This window comes from Meleagris gallopavo, chromosome 6 (genome assembly GCF_905368555.1).
Source record: "Meleagris gallopavo chromosome 6, MGAL_WU_HG_1.1, whole genome shotgun sequence".
Taxonomy (NCBI): Eukaryota; Metazoa; Chordata; class Aves; order Galliformes; family Phasianidae; genus Meleagris; species Meleagris gallopavo.
In genome coordinates this window covers 34,270,323-34,293,788 of record NC_139409.1, presented here as the reverse complement: position 1 = coordinate 34,293,788, position 23,466 = coordinate 34,270,323, and the positions used below count along the sequence as shown (strand labels likewise).

General features: G+C 36.0%; 1 protein-coding gene across 14 annotated transcripts in view; it reads left to right on the top strand.

Annotated features, from left to right (window-relative positions):
• The window catches only part of TBC1D5 (TBC1 domain family member 5), a 297,677-nt gene that overhangs the window by 198,975 nt on the left and 75,236 nt on the right, over positions 1-23,466 (top strand). For all 14 annotated transcript variants that reach the window (XM_085226304.1, XM_085226314.1, XM_085226310.1 and 11 more), the window contains one exon: positions 22,793-22,935. In XM_085226304.1, coding sequence (XP_085082430.1) covers positions 22,793-22,935 — 143 coding nt within the window. The remainder of the gene's footprint in view (positions 1-22,792; positions 22,936-23,466) is intronic.

Here is a 23,466-nt window from a genome sequence, read left to right as displayed (position 1 = left end):
CCAGAATTGCTGAATCTGGAGGATATAAGTTGCATTTTCAGAGTAGTTCAGGTATTAAATAATGCTGAAGGTGTCCAGTTGCAGCAGTCACATGGTAGTCAAAGGAGTGAAATTAATACTCAATTTTAAACCTGAACTTGGATGTTGTATTTATGTTAAATAGATAAAAAGTAGCTTTAAACACATACTACCTCATTCTTTGTGTATGTGCAGGTGTGGGTGAAGCATTACAAAAGCATATACTATTTAAAAAAAAAAAAATATATATATATATATATATATTTCTTTAGCTAACTCCTTGGTAACATAGGGTGGAAGAAAAGAAAATAAAGATGTGGCTTAACTGATTTTGGTGTGCATGTGTGAGGGGGGAAAGAAGGTTCTTCCTTTTTTCCCCTGTTTCCTCCAGTTATAAAAATTACACTGATTACACATCATAAAGCCTATCTGTAATAAAACGCATCAGCTGGCCAAGGTTTTCATCGCTCACTCAATAATCCATTAATACAGCAACGCTGCCCAGGCATCTTTATAATACCAACTCGGAGGTAATTTTAATCAGCTAGACCAGCTGGTATTTAACAGCAGCTGCTGGAGATGCCACAAATATACTCAATAGCTGACATCTTTATTTGCAGTTTTTCAAGGGGAGAAGAGATCCTCCTGTGGTTACTTATATTAAGCTTTTTTTATTATTATTACATATGTAAGTGTTGGTACTGGAGGATAACACCTGAATAAAGGAGTGAATAGAGTTTAATATAAAAAAAATAAAATTATACTCTCGGAATCAGAGGGCTTTTTCATGAAATCTTCATAAATGAACAGAAAAATAAAAAGTAGATGCTGGCTTAGTTGGAGTTTGGAACCTTTTCCTGGTACATTTACACTAAGCTCAGACGTTGCTTGCAGCATAAAATGTGCTTTGTGGTGCTGCATTGCCCTGTCTTACTGAAGCTTTTCTGTCTCTCTACGCCATAAATAAGTGAAAAATAGTGCTTTTGATAGAATAAAGTGATTCCTGCTCACATAAGTCCAATTTCAACTGACATGTGCTCCTTTTGTCCTCAGTTTTGGTTTAAAGTGTATGCAGGAGTGTATATTTGTATATATCTATGCTTAAGTACACGGATGTCTGTGTATAAATAATACACAGTGTGTTTATTTGTACTTCTCATCTCTTATAAAGCTGAGTAAAGTGCTGCTTTCTGCAGCAGTAAATGTGGAATACTATTTCTCACTGGGTTGAGGGGGACTAGCAGAGGCAACACGAAGTTAACAGTCACAAACACATTATAAATAAAAATTTAATTACACTTGGGGGAGCTCGGCTTACAAAGCTCACAAATCTATAATGGAGCTTTCTGGTAATAAAGGCCTGATCTGTTTGTTAAACTACAATATCCCTGTCCTTCTGTATCTCTTCTTTTGTATAAAACTTTATTTTCTCCATTGGTTACCAATTGCAAAAAGAACTGACTTCACTGGTAAACAGTTTTTTTCTGTCAGATACCAAATGCTATCTTTCTTTATTAAGCAAATAGTTGCAACTCTTAGGTAGAGCAGGGGAGGTGCAATAATATGTGTGAGTATATCTATCTTTTGTTGACTATAATGCGGCAGAGTGGATGGAGATACATTTAATATCGATTTGACTTGCTGGAGGTAGGCTTTTGTTAATGTATGAACAAATTCTAATGTAGCAGCTTCTTTGTTATGAAGATAACAGCCATGAATGAGGAAGACAATGTGCTCTTATTAAAGTTGTTAAAGATGTAAGTGCTCCTAGAACAGTAAAATGAAAAGTTCTAAGCGGTTTTATTTTTTTCTTTCTTTTAGACTCAGAATCTCATAGGTGAATGCAGGGAGACAAAAGAAACTAACTTGAGTAGATGGATATAAATCCTTAAAAAAAATTAGAGGTTATACTAGTCATTTGTAGATAACTCATTTATTATTCTCAGTGAGGAACTTCTCTGCTCAAATACAGATGAGTCTGAGACTGTGACTGACTACTTCAACTTAAAATCCAGCAGTAGAATGAATTACTGCAGTTGTGATTTGACTAAAAAATACTTAGCAAGCATGTTTTCTCTTATTTGTTCTGAAAACAGTCTGTTTAAGTTTGTTTAGTGTGTTTGACAACAGACAGTTTGATATATTGCCGGGCACAGCAGTAGGTTGGACTTGAGTAGTATTAGCTTTCAGTGTTTTGATTAATGGTAATCGTTTCAATGAAAAGGCATGTTTTACGTACATCTCGTAGTTCTGAAAAACAGAAGTCAACTTGCTAGATCTGTAATTACTGTTCTGAGTTAGCATATAAAAAAAAAGCTTCAAGAGCATGCAGGCAAATCACAGTAGGGCTTTTGTACGTCTGTTTATTTTGTACTGTATTACATTTTGCATTTTGTAGCTTTTAAACAGTAATTTTTGTCTAAGAAAATAAATCTTTGTTTTCATCTCTTGTTGAATGCTGCAATGTGTTTAAGACATATTTCTGAATTCCACATTGTAATTCAAATCTTAGTACGGTGCAATTTTTTTTTTCCGGTCATCAATAACAGTAACAGAAGGTCAGCTTGGAGACTCCCCCGTCTCCTCTAATCCCAACAGTCCTATAGGGAAGAAAAAGCTATCTGTACACCTTGAAAGACTGTTTTCTCTGGTTAGAAAAATCTTACTTATCATACTCTCAGAATGCATTTCTAGTTTTCTTAAGATGCTTTTTTGTGTGAAAAATAAATATTTCATTTTCAGTGTATATTCAGGAAAAAGGGAAAAACTGATTATTTTTGTATTTAGGTAAATAAAAGATTGTAATGATATGTTTAGATGTAAGGCATATAGTACAGGATGTCAACTATTATTACTAATACCATCTTTCATTTATATAGTACTTTCATCCTAAAAGACTCTAGTTTCTAGAAAATGTAGATTTAAGCCAAAAACACAATTAAAAATATATCTCCTCGTCCCAGCATGTTAGCTTCAAAGTATTGTGTGTCACTTTAACAGACAGTACCAAAATATCTTTCTTCTGCTTTGCAGATGCAAAAATGTACCTTGAAATGAGTATTCTGAAAATAGTGTTAAGCCATCTCTAGAAGAAGAGAAAATTGGTTTTATAGGTTCCTCATTTTATGGCATGCTTTCTTCTCAGATTTTAATATTTTGCAACACGTTCTGAAAGAAGAAATGAATAGATAGTGCTTTTCTACATCTGAAACATGTAGGGGCATCACAACCTACCTGAATTGTTCCCTAGGCAGTATTAAAAAGAAAGCAGTAATATCTAAATTGTAGAGGGAGGCAACTAGATTTCTAAGTGTGGCGCCAATGTTTGTAGTCAACAATGAGACATAAAAAAATTGTAGCCCATGTTGATAACAGCAGGGTTTGAGGCTTGTATTATTAGAGTTTGCCTAAAAGTATTAACACACAACTCATGTATAGGCTTTGTATAAGCTATGCTCTATTATATATTTGGGGGGGAAATAAAAATCTGTAAAGCATGAAATTGTGGTGTTTCAAAACGATTATTTCTAAAAGTGAATTATCTCATCTCATAGTAGTACTAGCTTGGATTTCCATGTGAGATGTCAGGTGGTTTATTTCTGAGCAAAATACAAATTAATAAGTGTGCATTTTAATACTTACCTATACCAGTGACAAGAAAATAAATACTACTTTTTATTTACCTTGCAGTTAACAATCATGTGTCATTGTGGCATCTTTTATTGAAAGGAACTTTATTTAAGTAGCATAAACTTGTTGGATGGGCTTCAATTAAATGATGATTTGTTAATGCAAATGTGTAGCGAATGACTGGTAGTACATCTGTCTCTTCATCCATAGGCCATTACTGTGCAGCATTAGCACATGATTGTAAAAAACTGGAAATCATTATATGCAGGTAGTACATATTCAATCAATTCTGACCTTATGTCTCCGACGAAATAAAAAAAAAGTATGCAATGTAAATGATGTTTAATCTGAACACACACAAAAAAAAAAGAGAGAGAGAGAGAGAATCCTTGAATATCTGTGATTCAAGCTGTTAGATGATGTGAGGTGACTGCTGTTTGGGATTGATTGTTATTGGTGGTCCCAGTGGGGAACAGCCAGCACATTAATCCTGTGTTACTCCTCCCTCATGCTCCTCCAATCCAAATAGTATTTTTGTTTATATTAGGAAATAAATACTGTTCTGTTTATTTTAAAATTCCTCTCTTTTGGAGATTGAAAGGAAAAAGCTCTGTGTTGATGACCAATGTTAACCAGTTAAGCAGGCAGGGACAATTAATACAACAAAAAATTGTACAATTAGCTTCAGCTCCATAAGTGTCTAATGAGCCATTTGTCAGTCTTTTGGTGAAATAAACTACTCTATCTTAATTCTCCACTCTTGCAGCAAATAAATAGAAGTTATGAAACACCCGGGCACCAATAAAATATAATTTATTTTGCAGGGCATGGCAGAACTCCTTACATATCTAAAATGAGCATGTTATTTACAAACGACTTGTAATACTCATATAAAAAAAAAAAAAGGATTTCATTCTGCAGTAGAGATGTTTCCTTCCTGATTTGTTCAATCATTTAAATATATAATTGCTCCTAAAGGCATGTGAGTTAAAATGACTTCTCCTGATGTGATTAACTCATAAAGCCAAAAAGAAGCTCAGAAAGGAACCTGTAAAATGCTACGGATCGGCAGTCTGTAACACAAAACATTGCAAACATTAGGAAAGACAAAATATTTCCATTTCAGAATACTTCTTTTCTGCTGTTCCATTCCTGCCCTTTCTGGACTTTTCAGATGCACAGATACTATGTCATAAAAAACCACCGCAGTGGCAATTGCTGTTCAAATACCTTGGATGGTTTTGATGAAAACAGGGGCTGCAGGAAGGCTATCTGCAATACCATTAGCTGTGAAGAGCAAGGTTATTCTGCTTTCCTTCCCCATTCAGATAGACTCTTTCTAACAGAAATTGGTGTAAATATTTCAGGCCACCTAAGTCTTTCTCACTCATAATTTTAAAGGAAGGTTGTCTATGATTTAGTTCAGTCGTGTAATGTGTTTCTGACCAAATGTCTTGCTATGCTGTTTTAAAACTGTGGTCAGTAAGTATTTAAACAAAAGACATAAAAAAAGAGGATAGTCCCGAAAATACCTGTGGATAGAACTCTGTCACTCAGTTTCATTTAGAATGGAGATCCTCCATTCAGAAGGAGGGAATTTTCCAAAGAGCAGTAGCTGCACGGAGACAACTCCTCCTGAGAGACCAGGAGAGAGGAGCAAGATGGTTGGTGTTGTGTGAAGTGGAAGAGAATTGGGAGGGAATATCAATGTGAATGGAGGTGGGATTTACTTCGTGGAACCAGGCTTGAAGAAGCCTGAGATGTTTTTGGCAGATGGAAGTGTATGCATAGATACATATGTATAACCAGTTCCATTGCTTTCAGGTGGAGATGTTTTGCACATAGGAAAGCAATTAGTTTAGGAGTCTAGAAAAGTGATTAGGGAAATTCATACAGAGACTTTCAAAGCTATATATAATGTTTAGATATAGTAGTAATTTCAAGATGGAATGGCGGTGGGTTTTTGTACTCATTTTTATGAAGGTAACAAGCCAGGTTCAGAGAAATGTTGAATAAAAAGAATCATGACTAACAAAAAGTAATCCCAGAAAATTGTGGGCAGTTTTAATTCAGATGGAAACTAAATTGGTAATAGAAGGCCCACCATACAAAAATGGGGCAGACTATTCAAGAAATTGCTGTAAGTGGGAAGTCACCATTTCTGTGGGATCAACTGAGATAATTGAAAAGGTTATTGTACAAGAGTAGTGGGAGAAAGCTGTCCTTGGGTAAAACACCTTGCTCTAGTCAGGGTAGACAACATCTACTGCTCTCCACCCATTTAGTCAGCCTGTGATGACGTAATAAAAGGCTAACAGGTTGGTCAAGCATGATTTCTCCTTGGTGAAACTATGTTGACTACTCCTGATAACCTTCTCTTCCAATTGCTTGGAGATGGCATCCAGAACAAGTTGTTCCATCACCTTTCCAGGGATGTAGATGAGGCTGACTGGCCTATAGTTTCCCAGTAGGTCCTGATAAATATGTATATGGTGTTTGCAGGACCCACCTGGTGCAAACTTCGTGATATTCCAGAGTTGCCCCCATTGTTTCCAAAACACTGAAGTTGATATTCAGCTTTTTATGCAGTTCCCTGGTCATGATCTTATGTGGATGAGCTGATCAAGACACTCTTCATTTTGTGGCGTGACAGCTGTGCACGGCCATCTGTGCGTTGTCTTTCATGTTAAGCACCACCCACTGTCTCACTGTACTCACATCCACTGTTCGAGCTCCATAAACGTTCAGCAAGAATCAATGAATGTCAATGGGTGCCATTTTTTCTGCATGGAGGGTTTCAGTTACACCCTTTTGCTTCATACACACTTCTGTGTCAGATACCATTCTGCCAGATTAACCTTCTGCTGACATCTGTCACACGACAACATTTAATGGAATATTGGTGGGAAGGGTCTACCTCTATTGCTATACCACCAATATCCAACTCTGATATTGTGGGCCAACATAATAAAAGAGGAGGCGTTACTTTTGGAGCAGCCCTCATATATTTAGTCTTGTAAGATTTTCCTTAAAACTGTTACAAATTTTTCCCTTTTGCTTAATTCCCTCAGTATATAGGTTACTTTTATTACAATGATTAGCAAATGATAATTGAAAAGATTTTAATTGATGCCTAGTATAAATGTTTTCTATAACAAAATATTTTCTATAACAAATAATGTAATTGAGATTAAAATTCAATTTCTATTACAAAGTACTGTTTTCACTGGTCCTTAACTTCAAGTCATCTCCTTTGGAATTTCTCTTGTTTTTAAACCAAATTATTCTGGATCTTTAAAGGAAAGCTGCAACTGGCATTAAGTGAATATCAGACATTTGTAGTGTATTTGCAGAATAAAATAAAATAAGATGAAATAAAAGATCAAATGAAACATAATAAAATATATATTTAAAGGTGTTTTATTTTGATATTTACATAAAACAAATTCTACCAACCATCACTCCTTGAATAGACTCGAAGGACCAATTCCATTCTTGTAAGGTCTTAGAATTTACGGGTCACTGATGTTTAAAAAACTATGAGGAATTTTGACAGATGCTTAAAACATGAAAAACGGAGAAATAATTTGATCTCTTTATTTATATAATGCCACTAGATGGCAATATCAGTGATACCTGTCCACCACCCAGATGAGACATAACTGGTAAAATAAAAGTTGATAGAGCAGGAGAAATGGTGATGTTTTTGCTTACCTAGGTGTCTGTTAATAGATTGAAAGTGAGTTAATGCTAGGAGCAACTAAATTGATAAGCTGTGTGAAGGACATGCTATCAGGCTTTCAGTATTTCTAGAAAAGATAGAAAAGTGTTAATGTCATTGTAATTAGTACTTTTAAGACCTCATCTGAAGAGCTTGTGCATTTCTGGTTAGCTGTTCAAGAAAGATCAACCCAAACTGCTTAAGTATAACTGCTAGCTCTGTGCTTTCCCTTTCTTCTGATCAGCATCACTTTACAAGAGGAGCATAAGGGAGTTTGACTTACCTAGCCAATTCCAGCAGAAGGTGAGAGGACATGATCGATCTTTAGAAATGTGTCAGGGAATAAATACAGAGTAAGAAAATTGGACAGCATTACCAAAAGTAAAATGATGGAAACTGTATCAGATTTATATACTGAATATCTGAAGGTTGCTAACTATTGTAGGAGTGAGGTTTATGCTTGCGTGATGACAAGCATAAGAAGAACAAGAAATGTCACTACAGGGCCAATCTTAATAAAAACCAATTGTATAGCACATTGAGCCACAACCACAGGGAAGTGGACTAAATGAGATGGAGCTATCTTCCAATCCTAAAGGATTGGTCTACGGATCTTTGTGTCTGTCTCCTAATCGCAGACATCCAGTGTTAATCCAGATGTGGCATTTTCAGCTAGTAGTCTTATAAAAGGATCTTAATTTTTATACCTGTATGTTGTAGCATTTGCTTCGTGATGGCTTATTTTTAGAGGTTCAATATAATCAGTATTCGTTACTTGGTAAAGCTTTTTCTTTTAGTTTGAAAGGTGTTATTGCTGGTGTTTCCCCCAGAAAAATTCCTTTCCTGGGGAAATCTGCAATTTTACAGTTCTGAATGATAAGATAATATTTATTATTTACACTTAAATACAGGCATGTGTTGTGTGAAGTGCTTATTTTCAAGAATTCCCACAGTATTTGAGAGCTTTTTGTGTTTTCCTTTCCGTAAGCAGTGAAGTTATAATGGGGTTAAAAGATCACAGTGATTCTGTGCTAAGGCATCTGCAAAAACTTTCTAGCAGAGCCTAATAAAGCCCTGCCCCATTTGTGACATACCAAATCACATTCTCCTTGCCTGGTCTGACAACCACAGCTCTTAAACAGCTGCTGGGGTAATTTGCATAAAGGAGATTGTAAATGTCTCATTGGAACGCATGCAGCGCAATCCACCCAAAAACCACTGCCTGAACACCAGGAAAAGAAGATTGTAGTCGTAAAAATTGTGGCTCTCATGATTTTAGATTATGGTCTCCACAGTCTTACAGCTTTTGCAAATACCAAGCTTTTGTTCAAAAAAAAAAGTTTCATTTACCGATACAGAACAATACAACCAGATGCCATGTTGCTCTCTTGACTCAGTCTAACAGAAAATTGACTTCTGCAGAAAAGGTAGGTGTTGACCCCTCCTCAGCTTTTCACCCCAGTGATGAGTGAATTGATCCAATTTTAACTATTTATAATAAAACTGGTTAAAAAAAAATCTTTATGGTAGCAAAAGGGAAACAAAGGAAATGCAAAATAAAGTTAATTTAATAAGAGAATTCAATAAAGAGTAAACAATGCAGAAGTTGAACAATATGTTAATTGTCTGCCTGCATCTGCTATGTTTTATGATGCATATTTTAATAGAAATTAATATTAAAGCTGTGCATATTTTCGTGAAAATCAGAATTAAAAGAGATGTACAGGCAGAAGTAGGGATTTTATAACGTGGTAGAAATTGTCTTAATGCATTTCCTTAGTTTTATGGTGTAAGTTTAAATTGCAGCATTGAAGCATTGTTCTCTTTGTCTTGAAAGAACTAGAATAGAGTAGTTTGGCATGATGATGAAACTGTGTTGGTGTTATATACATAAGTATACAATAGGAAACCCATTAAGCTCCACAGAGCCAGTGTCTGCTTCTGTTAAAGCCACTAGTTCATTGATGTTGTATTCTCAACCAGAGCTCTGCCCAATTTCTAGTGCAAATTGAGACTTTTTGGGTGGTGTCTCCTCTTTTAGTACACTTCCTCCAGTCTCAGTTCGTGGAAACACATTTCATGCAGTTACACCAGTCTCAGTTGCATCACCATCATAAGTAGAAAATGACTAGTAGCAATAGAGTAAGTTGTCATTCTCCTTTTACTCCAGTTTTTAATCATCCAGGGTGCATAAGTTTATTAACACCCAAGTCACCTATATCTTCGCAATTAAAAGTTTACTTACTATCTCAGATTCCTATAATTAAAAGTTTTGTATATATCTATGCAATGACACAGTAGACAGCAATTGTTTCAATGCTGTTGAGTTTTAATATTCATTATAAACACTGAATTAGATTTTTATAGTCAAAAGGTTATACAGGAGGGATATGTTTAAAAAAACTAAGTGAACTCTTTTGCCTTGTGTAAATTCCAAGTGGTTTAGAAAAAGTTTACCAAATCACTTGAAAGATTTGACAAGTCTCTTTGTTTAGCAAGATATTTAAAGCAATGATAGTACATCAGTAGTGCAAGTTCAACATCGGTAGACATCTTGTCTGACTTCAACAATAAAAATGTATTTTAAAATAAACTTAACATTGGACATTATTAAGATTCACCATCAGTACCTCATTAATTTTTCTGAGATCCTACTACAATACATACTTTCATCACTTGGTTGGGATTATTGAAAAATGCAGGAAATATGTACCTGAAGATACATGCTTCATTTACTTAGACCGCTACGTACTCGTATTATACAGTTCATAATGATGTAACTGGCTGATGACATAGCAAAACAAGATGTGTAAATAGTAACAAAATCTTTACAGAAGTAAGTATTACGATTGAAGAAGTATGCAGCTTTCATGAGCACAAGCCTTTTTTCAGTTCTGAAGTATATCTACCATATTGAAAAGCCAGTTTTTAGATGAGGTTATTGCTCTGAGTTAAAGTAGTATCAGCTAATCAATCTGAAAAGTATTTGAATATAATACATCTCAAGTGTGAAGCTTGTAACAGGAAACAAATAAACTAATAAATAAAAGATAATGCTGCAAGGGTAGCCCACAACTGAAAAATTATTTTTAAATTCCTTGATCCAAGTTAGAGCTCTTGCTGAGTCAGCCTGCTTTGGGCAACAGAAGTTTGCTGAACTCTTCATGAACAGATCCTTTTCTGTATGAAAGTAAAATCCATAAATGATTGGTAACAGCAACCCTTTAAAAGCAGGCATGGAATCATATCTCTAAGACTATGGAATATTATCTGAGACAGTAAGAAAGTTGCTAATGATAGTTGGCAAGTGTTGTCACAGCCTGGTTTAGCTGACAGAGATAGATGCTACCCCTCAGAGTATGCATTCTACTTGTCACAGCCAACTAAATACTCAATAGCATAATTTCCTTCAAATAAAATATCACATCCCAAGCAATCAGGAGCAAGAATCCAGTAGAGAAGGTGTGCCTAGAGGAAATGTGGAAATTATCAAGATTCGGTGAGTTCAGCTGTAAGATTACCTCTTTGTTCCTATAAACTGAAGGAAACTGTCAGTCTGGCAGGTGGTTTCCAGTGCTAGATGTTGTGTTGTGTGGGATGATCCTTTGTTTAACAGACAAATGCATCTGGCTCCACTAGGACGGTTGTAGCACCAGGCATGTTTCTGGCTTCCTACCTTCCAGTTATGTTGTGCATCATTGTTTTGGAACATAAAAGAGCATGGTCAGATAAATTAGCCTTTAGATATAGCTATCCTTCAGCCCTTTCTTTTCATACCTTGACTTAGGGATCATTTATTGTGCTTCTGATCACATCCCGCCCTTCTGTCTGTGTCTCTTTTGAAACTCAGCAGCAGTCTGTTGAAGAGCTTACCTGCATTCATGGAAATCCTTCCTGTGAGCAGGCGTTCACCTCTACCCTATAAGATGGACGCTTCTCCTGTCTGCATTTGCCAATCACAGGAAAAAACAGAGGATTAGGATGTCAGGTCCATTTAATGCTGCCAAGAAACAATTCTGAAATGTCCCTTGTGTGCCTCTTTCAACATCATTGAGTAGTTGTAGCTTCAGGAAAAATGTTTCTCCTCAGAAATAAGTTAAAATATAGTTTTAAGGAAACATTTCAAAGGATAAAGAGAGCAACAGAGTTCAAATTAGCAAAATTTTGAGAAGTCTATTATTTCAACTGTGTAAATGCAGCAGATTTTCTGTTTCTGAAGCTGTGGACCATCATAGTAAAATAAGAGGCATTACTTTCAGAGCAGCATTCTTATATAGCCTCCTTCTGCATCAGATGCTAATTCAATAGTGCTTCCCGCTCTTTTTAATAAGGACTAACTTGTTGCATTCCAGCTGTGGACAAGTTTGAAGTTGTCTTTGATTGCAAACATTTTGATTTTGAGTGACCACATATTCTGGCCACAAAACAAAAGGACCATTAAAATAAGCATTGTTTTTAACAAACATTTTGTACTGTGAGAAGGCAGCTCATGAAATTGTAGCTTATGTACCTGTCAGTTCAGCTGACCAGAGTGTCAGCAACGCTGCCCCGCAGTCCCTCTGCTTCTAGTTATACATTTCAAGCGTGCAGTAATATGTAATTCATAGGTGTATAAAATCATAATGGAACATTTCATCATGTCTAAATAAGGATAGGTGCATGCTCTCTGAATGGTTAACCATTGAAAACATTCAAAACAAGGCATTTGACACTAATTTTACTGGTCAAATCCTCCTCTGAAAGAAGCCTGCCTTGACAAGCCATTTGCTAGAAGCCTTCTGCGGAGTGAGCCTGGCTTGATGGGTCGTCGCAAAAGCTACTTGACATTTGTCCCCAGTCAGACCTACGCCACATGAAAAATTTACTCAGGCGAGGGGCTCCCAGGAATAAACAGTTCTCTAGTGTTGCTCACAGGGGACTCAGCAAGGTGAGCGGAACTTCAACTTGTCACGGATGCACTGTTCTGACAAACATAAGTAGATGCTAATGGCTAAATCGTGACAGAATAAAGTCCCTCAACCATATGGCTAATTGCCACAACAATATCTTCAGTGTTATTAATCAAGTTTTCATAGTGTGCCATGATAATTGGAATAATTAGAAACAGCGTAGGCATTGCTTGCCTCCACCACACATACTGCAGACAGGGACGTGGAACAACCACAATTGCACTTTCTGTGCGGCGTTGTTTAATGCTTTCCTTTCCAGCAAATACTATAGTTAATTAATGAATTAGCAGTTTGCTACCAGAGTGTTTTACTGCTAGCAAGCCTTCCATAGGGTCACATAGATAGCTAAATGACACCACTAAGCCCCTTGTGCACCTCTTAAAAGATGCAGTGTTCCCAAATACATCTACACAACACCAGACACAGGTACTTTGTTTCACAAATATTGGAATTCTTACTCTTGTGGTAATACATAAAATTACTTGTTTGGAGCATGTATGAAAAGGATAAAATAACCTGAAATATGTTGTAGATTTTTTAACTGTTTACATGAAAGAAAGTGTTTGATAATGATACCATAAACTTAAAGGAAAAAGAATTTAGCAAATGTCGATATGCATGTATAAAATGAAAACTTATACTTTTTTTTTCTTAAGTGGGAAAAAACAAAACTCTGGTTTAGTTCTATATATATCTTAACATATCAAAATTGCTAGATGTAAACAGTTACACCAAGTATAAGTACCATACTCTTATTTGCCTTGATAATGGAATCAGGCTCCAACTTATATTCTGCCTTAAATCTAAATTTAAAAGTGTTGATTGTAATTCTTTTATTTATGTTAAGCAGCTAGATCAACATTTTTTATGCTGCCTCTTGGAATAGCCTCACGCAATTCTTACATTCAGAGATATGACAGCAGGGAAAAAATGCTTGGTGCATGCATCAACGTGTTGTTGACTGGTCGCTAAAACTGGCAGATTGATGATGATGACTCCCTTTGTTGGATATATGAAGGCATTTAGCTAGACTAATAGATTGAAATGGACTGCTTCATGTATGGCCTCTGAACAGTTTCATAATTTAGTTTTAGAGCATACAATAGATATAATATTGTATTCAGTAATGATATAAATCTTCTCTCCTCATTTCAAAAAATAAATAAATTTCTTCTCTGCAGTGGAAAGCCACCAAGAGATTTAGAAATGTTCTGTACTTAATTATAAAGAAATCTGCAGAAGTTCTCAATTTGGGTAGTAGGTGAGAATTCCGTCAATTTTAGGTGCATTTTTGAGTTTCAAAGGGAAAGAGTCTCTGAAATGTGTCTTACACCATGATGAGAATAAGAAGAAAATGTGATGTTATTGATTAGCTCCAAATGTGGAATTTCTAATAGAGTTGCTTCATCTACAGAGTTGCTATAAAGCTGGATGCTCCAGTCATTCATGAAAAATACCCAACAAAATTCTGGATACACAGCGATGATTTAAATAAGTAGAATTAGATGGAAAAAAAAACCTCTAGTGAATTGATAAACTGGTGGCGGTCAGAGGTATGTTGCCTTATCAACTTGAATACAACATGTTTTTATAGGCAGATAACTTCCAAAGAATTAAAATAAGTTTTATCTCCTGGAAGTTTTATTGTAATTTTTACTTAGCGTACCAGAAAAAAGTTCATCTGTTATAACATTGCAATGCAGAGTTACAGAAAGGTGATTCAGTTGTAGATTTCATTTTTTAATTGACAAAAAGGTATTTTATTTAATAATCCGAGAGGTAGAAAACAAAAACAGAAGCTTGATAGTCTTTTATCACTACATGCTTGTTTACTTTAAAATTATTGAAAAATTCTCCCTCTTTTTAAAATAGACAGTTTTTAGATGACTTCTTCTTCAAGTAGGTTCTACAGAGACAAATAATAACTCTGGAAGATTTAATATTATGAATCAATGAAACATTGTAGGATTTCTATTCTGAAGAGACTGTACAAAAGGATTCGTGTATCTTTTAAAGCTACTGCATGCATCTTGAATCAATGGATAAAGCTATTACCAAATTTATTTTATCATCTTAAGAACTGTGCTTCAATTACAACACTGAGAGTTGTTTTTCTAATATAATTTCTCCACTTTAAAACCAAATTTAATCATTGCTGTTTAAAGATGGAAAACTTGGGGGTTGGAGTTCCTAATTGCTAATAGCTGATATCAGTAGGAACTTCACTAATTTAGAAGTGCCTCTTTTGTTTCAATAGCTTTATTGCAGCAAATAGTGTTTAAAATCATTCACCTGTAATTATTTTTGTTAAAAAAAGAAAATGTTTTTGCTACTCTGCAGTGATTTTCCAAACAAATTGTACATGTATCATTAGTATTTAGTGCTGTAGGTTTGAATTACACAGATACAAGAGCAATAAGAATTCAGTAGTCACATCTTCATGTTCTTACATTTTTTTTCTTCTGAATGCATATTAGTCATTAAATTATGTCTTTATCAGAGATGAAGTCCCAATGTCCTTGCACTTAATATTTTGTCACTGACTTCAAAAATTTTTTTTTATTGCAGATAATTGGTCAGTAAATTGTTACATCCCAGTAATTTGATGTGATGTCTTTAGTGCTTATACAAACATAGGTGTTGAGTATGTGAAATACTGAAATTGTTTTACGTTGGATTTAGGAAAAATGGAAAAGAAACTAAGCAGTGTTCTCTCTTCCCACTGCAAAGAGTTCTGTTAAATACTACCTTAATGCATATCATCCATTTTTCTCTCTGAGGAAGTGGATAACTTGTTTCTGTTTTTCCTTTTCTCAACACTCAAGTTGTGAAAAGTGTTTCTTTTAGCTGTTTCTGAAGTTTCTAGTGTTATGGAAAGCCCATTGCAGACTTCTCTCTGATACTAATCAAAACATTTTTAAAATCAGTTAACAAGCTAATGAGAAAGTTTATTTTTACTCTTCTGTTCCACTGACCTTCAGTCTGGTAGTATCTAAAAACAAATAGCCTCTTAAACTGTGGAAAGAACTGTCTGTAACCTAACCAACACCATATAGCAAGCTAAAACCGATAGAGGTTAGAACTGATAAAAGCAGTCGTGTTCTTAAAATGTATTGTTGCATAATTACTATTACAAATAAATTTAGACTCAAGCTTTACCAGAAATTGACCGCTATAAATTTTATGTGGGAACCATCAACAAAATCTGAAAATAAAACTACCTCTTTAAAAACAGTTTGAATATGCAAAGAAACAAGAACCGTTCTAGAGAAAAAAAAAAAAAAAGAAAGTTGTCCATTTAATAAAGAGAAGGTGAGCCATTTTATATATAAGCTAAAGGCTTGTTTGAGTCAGTCATATTTACTGGAGCTTTAGACCAAGATCAGTCAAATACATTTCAAAATCATGACAGCAACCCAAGATTTTAAAGTTCGTTATTCTGAATTCCTACCTTTATCAAACAATCACTGAAACAAAATTATATTATATATATATCCAGAATTTTGGAGTAACATGCAACCAAGATTCAAGTGTAGCAATTAACCAGATATCTGAGTTTCTCCGGTGGTTTACTAGTAATTGTGGGGGTTTTATTTTTGCTTATGGGGTCACTGGGGCCTAGTGGGGAGCGGCTGGCTGCTTATGACAATCTTTTGGTGTATATTATGCATACATTTTTGCTGTACGATTTTGTATATTACTAGTCTAATACTGCTCAGGAAAAGACTGAAAATAGTTGTATTAGAGAGGTAATGTACATAAAGATGAGAGAGCCATGCTGCTGGCATAATTCTTACTAGGATTGTTTTGTTTAGTGTTAGTTCTTTCCATTTATACTGTTTCCATTTAGTCAGTTACCACTCAGTAACTGTGGGTTAGGATCATTCAGCAGAAGTTTAAAATCTGCAATACATTTCAGTGAGTACAGTCCTTGATACTTTTCTTTGTAAAAATGTTTGCTTTTAAGCAAGTTCCTTCTCACTGAGGCATTATTGGAGAATGACATGACACTTGACATGGAGAACCATACACTTTGGGATGGCTGTGTGAAGGGGCAAAATGCATCATTCTTGTCATCATTAAGTGGATTCCCAAACAGCAAAATGGGACTTTCATCATTCATAATGGTACAGCAGGCTGGAACTGCATAAAAGAGGAAAACCATAGCACAAACACGAAGGGAGATTGGCATATCTCTGTCAGGGGCACTACGATGGCAGGTGATACTCCAGGAGGTGGCTGCAAGTTGGCAGCAGCCATCTGTGACAGCAGCAAAGAAAGTCTGCAGCCAAGGGCAGCACTGGTGGCTAAACAGGTCACCTAAAGTTAGTTACGTACTGGAACAGAAAGCTACCCAAAGCAGGCTAGTAGGTTCAGTATTTTTATCGTAATGTATTTCTAGCAGTTTTAAGCATTACTGCTTAAAGATACAATGGCATATTTTTCATTAAGTGCATCCCTGAGAGTCCGTTACAATTGTTCTGACTTAAGACAGCAGTAAGGGCTTTTGCCAAGAAGGGCAAATCACAAGAGGGAGATCATTATTAGAATCTCCCTTTTTTAAAGGAAAAAGTTTCTTTAATAAGGAAATGCTTAGTGTCTTCCAAAACCAGATTGAATTTTTCTTAAATGTGAGACTCAATAATCTTTGCTACTAGCATGAAAGAAACCAAATTGCAAACAGTCAAAGTAACAATTCAGTGCTCATGCCAAGTAAAGAAGTTTAATTTGAAGAATATGGTAGTCTTTGTTTGATGGAGTAATTCATATAAACTTATTGCAGGATATGTAGAACAGCAGGAATTTTTAATAGGACAAATCAAAAGTATTTTTGCAGTGGAAAGAAAGCACCAAAGTATTCTATGTGCAGTATTCTTGTTCATCACTGAGCTTACATTTGATTAGATTTATATTGACAAAGAGTTGTTTATTATCATTATTAATTTTAAATACTTATTTTCTGACAGAAAAACCTATGGTAGAGATAGAAACGTGTAATTTTGGAAATATCTAGTTTTATTTCTATTTGTTCTGGTTTTAGTATAGGTAGACGTAGTACATGAGAAACTTCTGAAAATGTGTGGTATGGTGACTTTCTTGACATAACTTCTTACACCAGTGTTTTGGCTATAGTGGGATTTTGTATGGTAATGAAACTGAATTTTAGTAGGGCTTTGTTTATTTTAGAAATATTTCTTTGTTAATGCTACACTTAGTATCTCTGCTGTTCTGTCATCTGTACTCCTTAAGAGCTTCCCATGCTCCATGAGCAGTACTGCCCTTGCAACCAGACTCTTGTAGGAAGGATTCCCAGTTAAAAACAAAAGTTACGTGTCTCCTTTGCTGCCTTTTTGTATTGTTTGAAGGGTTTATTAATCTCTTTAGGACATTCTGTATAAGATCCTTCAACTGTGTAAAACCAAAGGAGTCTTAATAGCAGTGAACGGTGTAACAGGTGTAGGCTAAAGTGTTTCCTGTTGTCCTGGTTGGTCCTCTCTGTGACATTAAAAGAAAGGAAGCCACCTGACATCCTCAAAACTTCACCTTCTGATTGAACTCACCCCCCTTCCTTTGGGCTCACATTGGCAACCAGCAAACCAGGGACCATTTCTGGTACTGAATGTGCTCTGTTGAGGGCACTTTTGCTGCGCAATTGTAGCTATGATTGCTGTTCTCATCCATACAGGCATACCCAGCCTCACTGCAGCAGCGGAGGCCCTGTGGCAGGAGGTGGTCAGCCTGTTGCTAACAGCCTGCCCAGCATCCCACACAGGAGCCCCCAGGTGAGACATGCAGGTGTCTGACCACAGGGCGCAGGCACTGGTTCTGCCCAGAGTGGTATTCACTGCTTGGCACTGAATTAAATTCTTGATTCACCATAGAGCATTAAATTCTTTAGAATGTTGTTGCTCCTCATCCTTTTTCCGTATCTTATTTTTATAAAAGCAGATCACAGCCAAAGTCTGTGCTGCTACTCTTTCTCCTAAATTATTGACCATGACTTTACATAGTAAATTGTGATGGCTACAAATGTTTGCTTGAACATAATTTATAGCGGAGCTTAAAGAGACAGAGCCTACATGTAATTCTCTCAGTCAGTAAACAACTGATGTTAATTTTGGCATTTCTCAGCTTTTGAGTGCTTAGTTTTGATAAGATGGTGTTCTTTTCAATACTTGATCCATTGAATTAATTTTCTTATTTAAAGAAAGCAGCAAAACTTGTACTGAAAATGAAGACTTCCTGCAAAATCCTACTGACCCTATCCTTCTCCAGAGGACTTTCCCTAGTGAGCCCTGTAGGCAATGGAAACCAGATTGCAGTATCCTCCTGCAGTGCAGCATTGAGTGGTGCCAGCCATGGCAGGGGATGGCGCTGCAGGGGACAGCACACACCGCCATTTCCTACACAGGGCACTGGGGTGAGGAGGGGGGAGGGTGAATTCTGCACAGGCATGGCAGTGGTGTGGGTTAGGAAGAGAACATGCTTGTGGAAACCTGCATTCTACTGTGCTTGGATCAACCAGAAGTCATCAAATGTGGGCATTTTTATTTTTTTTTTAGTACACACCACAAAAGGAAATACCAGAGACTTTATTACTTTCAGTTCAGATATTAACAAACTGTTTGGGGAAAAAAAAAAATTAGAAAGGATAGAATTATTTTTTTTACCTTGTTCTAATGAGAAGTATTAATGAATTAAAAAAATCAAGCCATGAGTAGAGGCTTGGGTTGTGAATTGTACTGTATACTAAATTTAACAAAAGCGTATCTGACTGAAAACAGACTTTTACAGTAGAAATTTTTAGGCAACTTATTGACAAATTGTGGTTTCTGCACAAAATCATTCATAAGTATCTGCAGAATGGACGTGGAGCAGCTGCAGGGTGTGCTCCATGTCCCAGGCCATGCCTGGCCTCTCCTGGCATGGTGGTTTATCAGACTCCTGCTGATTTCCTAGTGCTGTTTTGTCCTTATAAACACTACTAAGCTCTCTGCAATGCTTCATGTGGAACCATTTCTTACTTATTATTTTTAAGAATTCTCTCCAAAAAGACAGAGAAGGTAACCAGCTACATATATGCAACAGTAAAGCTGTCTGTAGTTAAAATAAGTTAATTTTATCAATGCTTCGAGAACAGTCTGATAAGTCCCAGTCAGTATGGTTGTGATTTTAGTTAAAACTGGTAAAGCTGGATCATTGCCTTATTTAATGGCTTTACTAGAGCACAGTTTTCTCCTGCTTTCTCTGTATGTAAGGCCATTAATGAGTCATTATCTATTGCCAGCAATTACTGATGTCTTGAGAATATTGTTTTAATTGTATAGAAATTAAAAGTAGAAGATACAGTTACATATGCTACAGTGTAGGTGGTAGTACCTTGCTATATTATGGCTTTAAAGAATCTGTGCTTTTGCAGATTTTAATGGCTAAGGGTGCCTGGTAAAATATGAATTATTGTATGATAGCACACGATAAAAGATATACTATTGTGATCCTCACAGTCTGCAGGTGTAACAGATGTAAGGCAAGATTAACAGGACAGAACAATAATTAAACCACAGACAGCCATCTCAGAAAAAAAAAAAAAAAAAAGCTTTTCGTGTCCAATGCAATTATTAAGTGTTTCTGAAATTCTCTGCAAACATTTGTAAAAGCAATAGAAATGTGTTCATTTGAAAGACAGCTTTTCAGTACGGACACTTACTTTAAGGAATTAAGAACCTTTTTTCAGAATATAAAAGCTGACTGAAGTCCTGTGACAGCATGGTTCATAAGCAATACAGTCCTTGGTTTATTGATGCTAAGAGCTAAACACTGCTAAAGAAAATGAGAGAGCAATTAGTATATATGCATTTAGAACAGTATGAGTTGCATACTCCCTTTAGGACAGGAGCATTCAAATAATTAACGATAATATTATGGTTGCAAAAGGAAGTCCAGTTGTTCTTCGGCAGCCTACATCTGTGAAACATGATACCTCTGGGGACTGAGAATTAATTTTCCCAGGAGAAAGTGTAAAAGCAGGAGAAAAAAAAGAATGGCTTCTGCTTGAGCAGAATAAACCTGCATCTACAAACGATTAACACTGCATAATGAAGTAGTAAAGAAGCAAAAGAGATTTCTAATAAAAGACTAATAACAAATCCCATTACACCGTGGTGTATTTTTTCCCTTGAAGTGTATGGTTAGCAAAGCTTCTGCATGAGATCTGGGTAGTTGCAGGCAAAGTCAGCTAGAATGCTTCAAGCTTAGATCTAATTCTGTTCCTAACAGTTTGTTTAAGATTAAAGTTGTGGTTTAACGGGTGGGAGGGGTTGTTAATGCAAGCAATAGGCTTCACACAGAGTTTGGGTAATGTTTGTGTCACTGTAGGGTAATAGTCTCCTGTGGGCTAGACACTGTAGGGTAACATGCTGCTATGTGGTAAAGTCCCCTAGCTAGAGTTGACATGGTATTAAATGTACACAGGTCACTCCAAAAGTAATGCCTCTATTTATTCCCATGGAAAATGCAGCAGACACAAAGAGTACAATAGCACTGTTTGATAGAACTAATTCTCAGCTACAGCCATGCATGGAGGCATTCAGTTCCTCACCGTTGCTTCATACACACTTCCATGTCAGACACTGTTCTGTCACACTGCCCCTCTGCTGCCATCTGTTGCACAGCAACAAAATGCAAGGGAATATTGGTGGGAAGATTCAATCTCTACTGCCATACTACCAACATCCTCTGATGTTGTGGGCCAACGTGATTCAATAAGATGCATTACTTTCAGAGCAACCCTCGTAATTGATAAGCCCTGCATTTTGTTAACTGGTCTTCTGACTTTGCATTCTGCAGCCTGAAAATATGTCCTTCAGGGGAAAGGGTTTGATCAGAGAAGCAAATACCAGAGTTTCGATTTTGTTGTAGCTAATATTGTGGCTGTTATAATTACTATGCTAAAAGAAGTTACAAGACCTTAAAATGTGAATGTTTGATGTAAAAATAATAAGAATTAAAGAAGACTTTTTTTTGAAATCGCTTATTTTCAATTTTAAAAGGGAACATTCTTGCTGGGAATAATACTTTGTGCAGTGATCTCTATATCTATAACATGGACATTTTTATGGGTTATATATACAGTTCCTGTGGCAGAGAATACAATAGTTTGAATGAATAAAACTTCAATTAACAAAACAGTAGCTTTCAATCTCTGTTGAGAGTACAGATTGCCACTCACCTGACATGTTGAAATCCATTTGTGCAGCAGTGAACTTTTATTACCAGAATAAAAAAAAATAAAATAAATTAAAAAAATAAAAATAATAAAAATAAAAATAAATCCCATACATGCCTTAAAACAACAAGTTCTGGTACAAAAGTGGTTAAACACAAATCCTTACAATTGAAACTAATCTTCATGAAATTTCCAGTTGCCTTTTTGGAAAGTTTTGTGAATTTTATAGAATGACTCAATTTGCTTAGCAGAAATTCACAATCAGTCTTTTTTTGTCACTGTGTAAACAGATTCTGCATGAGTAGTAATTTGCATATCCCAGCTATGAACGTAATTCATTATTTTTAAGTCCGTTTTATAATAATTATTCTAGGATTGATGTACTAACTCCTTCTCAGCTTTTACAGTTGCGACCTTAGATAATTCTTGCTAGCTAAAAAGATACCAAAGTAGTGGTTCTGTTTTGGAATAGGAAAGGGAAGTGCTCTGTCTCGAGGTCAGCAAGTAGGTCAGTGTAAGGGCCAGAACTGCGTATGGGAAAGCTTGAGAAATTTTCTTCCTCAATCTTCTAGTCTCAAGCAAATGTTCCTTTAATAAGACAGATTTTCGCTTTTTTCTATGTATGAAAACAGCAGAGGTATGATCAGGAGTAAATGCTGTAGTCTACTTGCAGATTATCACGAAATCTGGTAAAGATTTAAATGATGTTTAGTCAAAAAAGAATCTGTAGCATATTTTTCATGGATCTGCAAACACTGCTTTCAAAAGCAGGGAAGAAGGCTCTTCAGAGCAAGTGTGGCCTGATCCATTTTCACTGCTGTTTGTCATCCGCCTTCAACTGGCTCTCACTTGCTGGAGCTTTTCAGGGCTTTTAGAAACCGCTGGCTTCACCCAGCTTCCCTGTTACAGGCCATTCTTACATAACATGGTCTCACTTCCATCTTCAATGAGTATCACATCAATTGCTCAAAAATACAGTATGTAGGATTGGTGTGATATTTCTTTTAAGGTTGACCCATGTAATAGTAATCAGTAAACCACTACAGTCAGAAATGTATTGCTTCCTCTAACGTAAATACAATAACATTTCCAAAAAGACAGTTAAGTAAGTATTCTCATAGACCTTCCAAATTTGCAAAATTTGCTGGTAAAGCACTTTGTATTGTAGTTGATCCTGTGGTATATATACTGCCTTCCCAATATTTCTCAAAATGGAAGGGTGCAACTCACGTCTTTTCTTTTTTTCAGGCGGTGGGTAAGGCTCCTCTTTGGACGTGAATTCCCACTCCAGGACCTTCTTGTTGTCTGGGACGCTCTATTTGCGGACAGTATCACCCTGAATTTAGTTGACTACATTTTTGTAGCCATGTTGTTATATATTAGAGATGCCTGTGAGTATCACTTTTCTCATGATCTTTTAAGAGTAACAACCTCTTTTTCGCAGAGGGCAGAAAAAGAGGGCTCAAGAAATGCTAAATTTCACTGTGATTTTTTTAACAAACTGAAAATCCTTTTACATGCCACGAGAGGAGCCGTTTGTTTTCAGATGCAGTCTGCTGTATTTACGAAACAAATTGTACCTGAGAGTTAAATGCAGGTTTGTTTTCTGAATAGTTCTGTGTTTTTCTATGGAGTTGCAGACTGTATATGCGGGAAGTGACTCAGGTATGTATAGAGCTCCACCTTCTGACAAAGCGGATGAATTGAGTAAAGCCTCTGATGCTGGAGATGCATCTTTTGCTGTTCTGTGAAAATGCATGACAATGACTCATAATTTTACAGGTTATGTCTTGAAGGAAATCTGCGTGCAAAGATGAGTAACAATTACAAAATACTTGTATTTTATGCAAGAGTGGTGTCTTTAAAAAACTGATTATTTCATTTTGTTCTATTTCATTATACATGAAATTATGTGCTAAGGT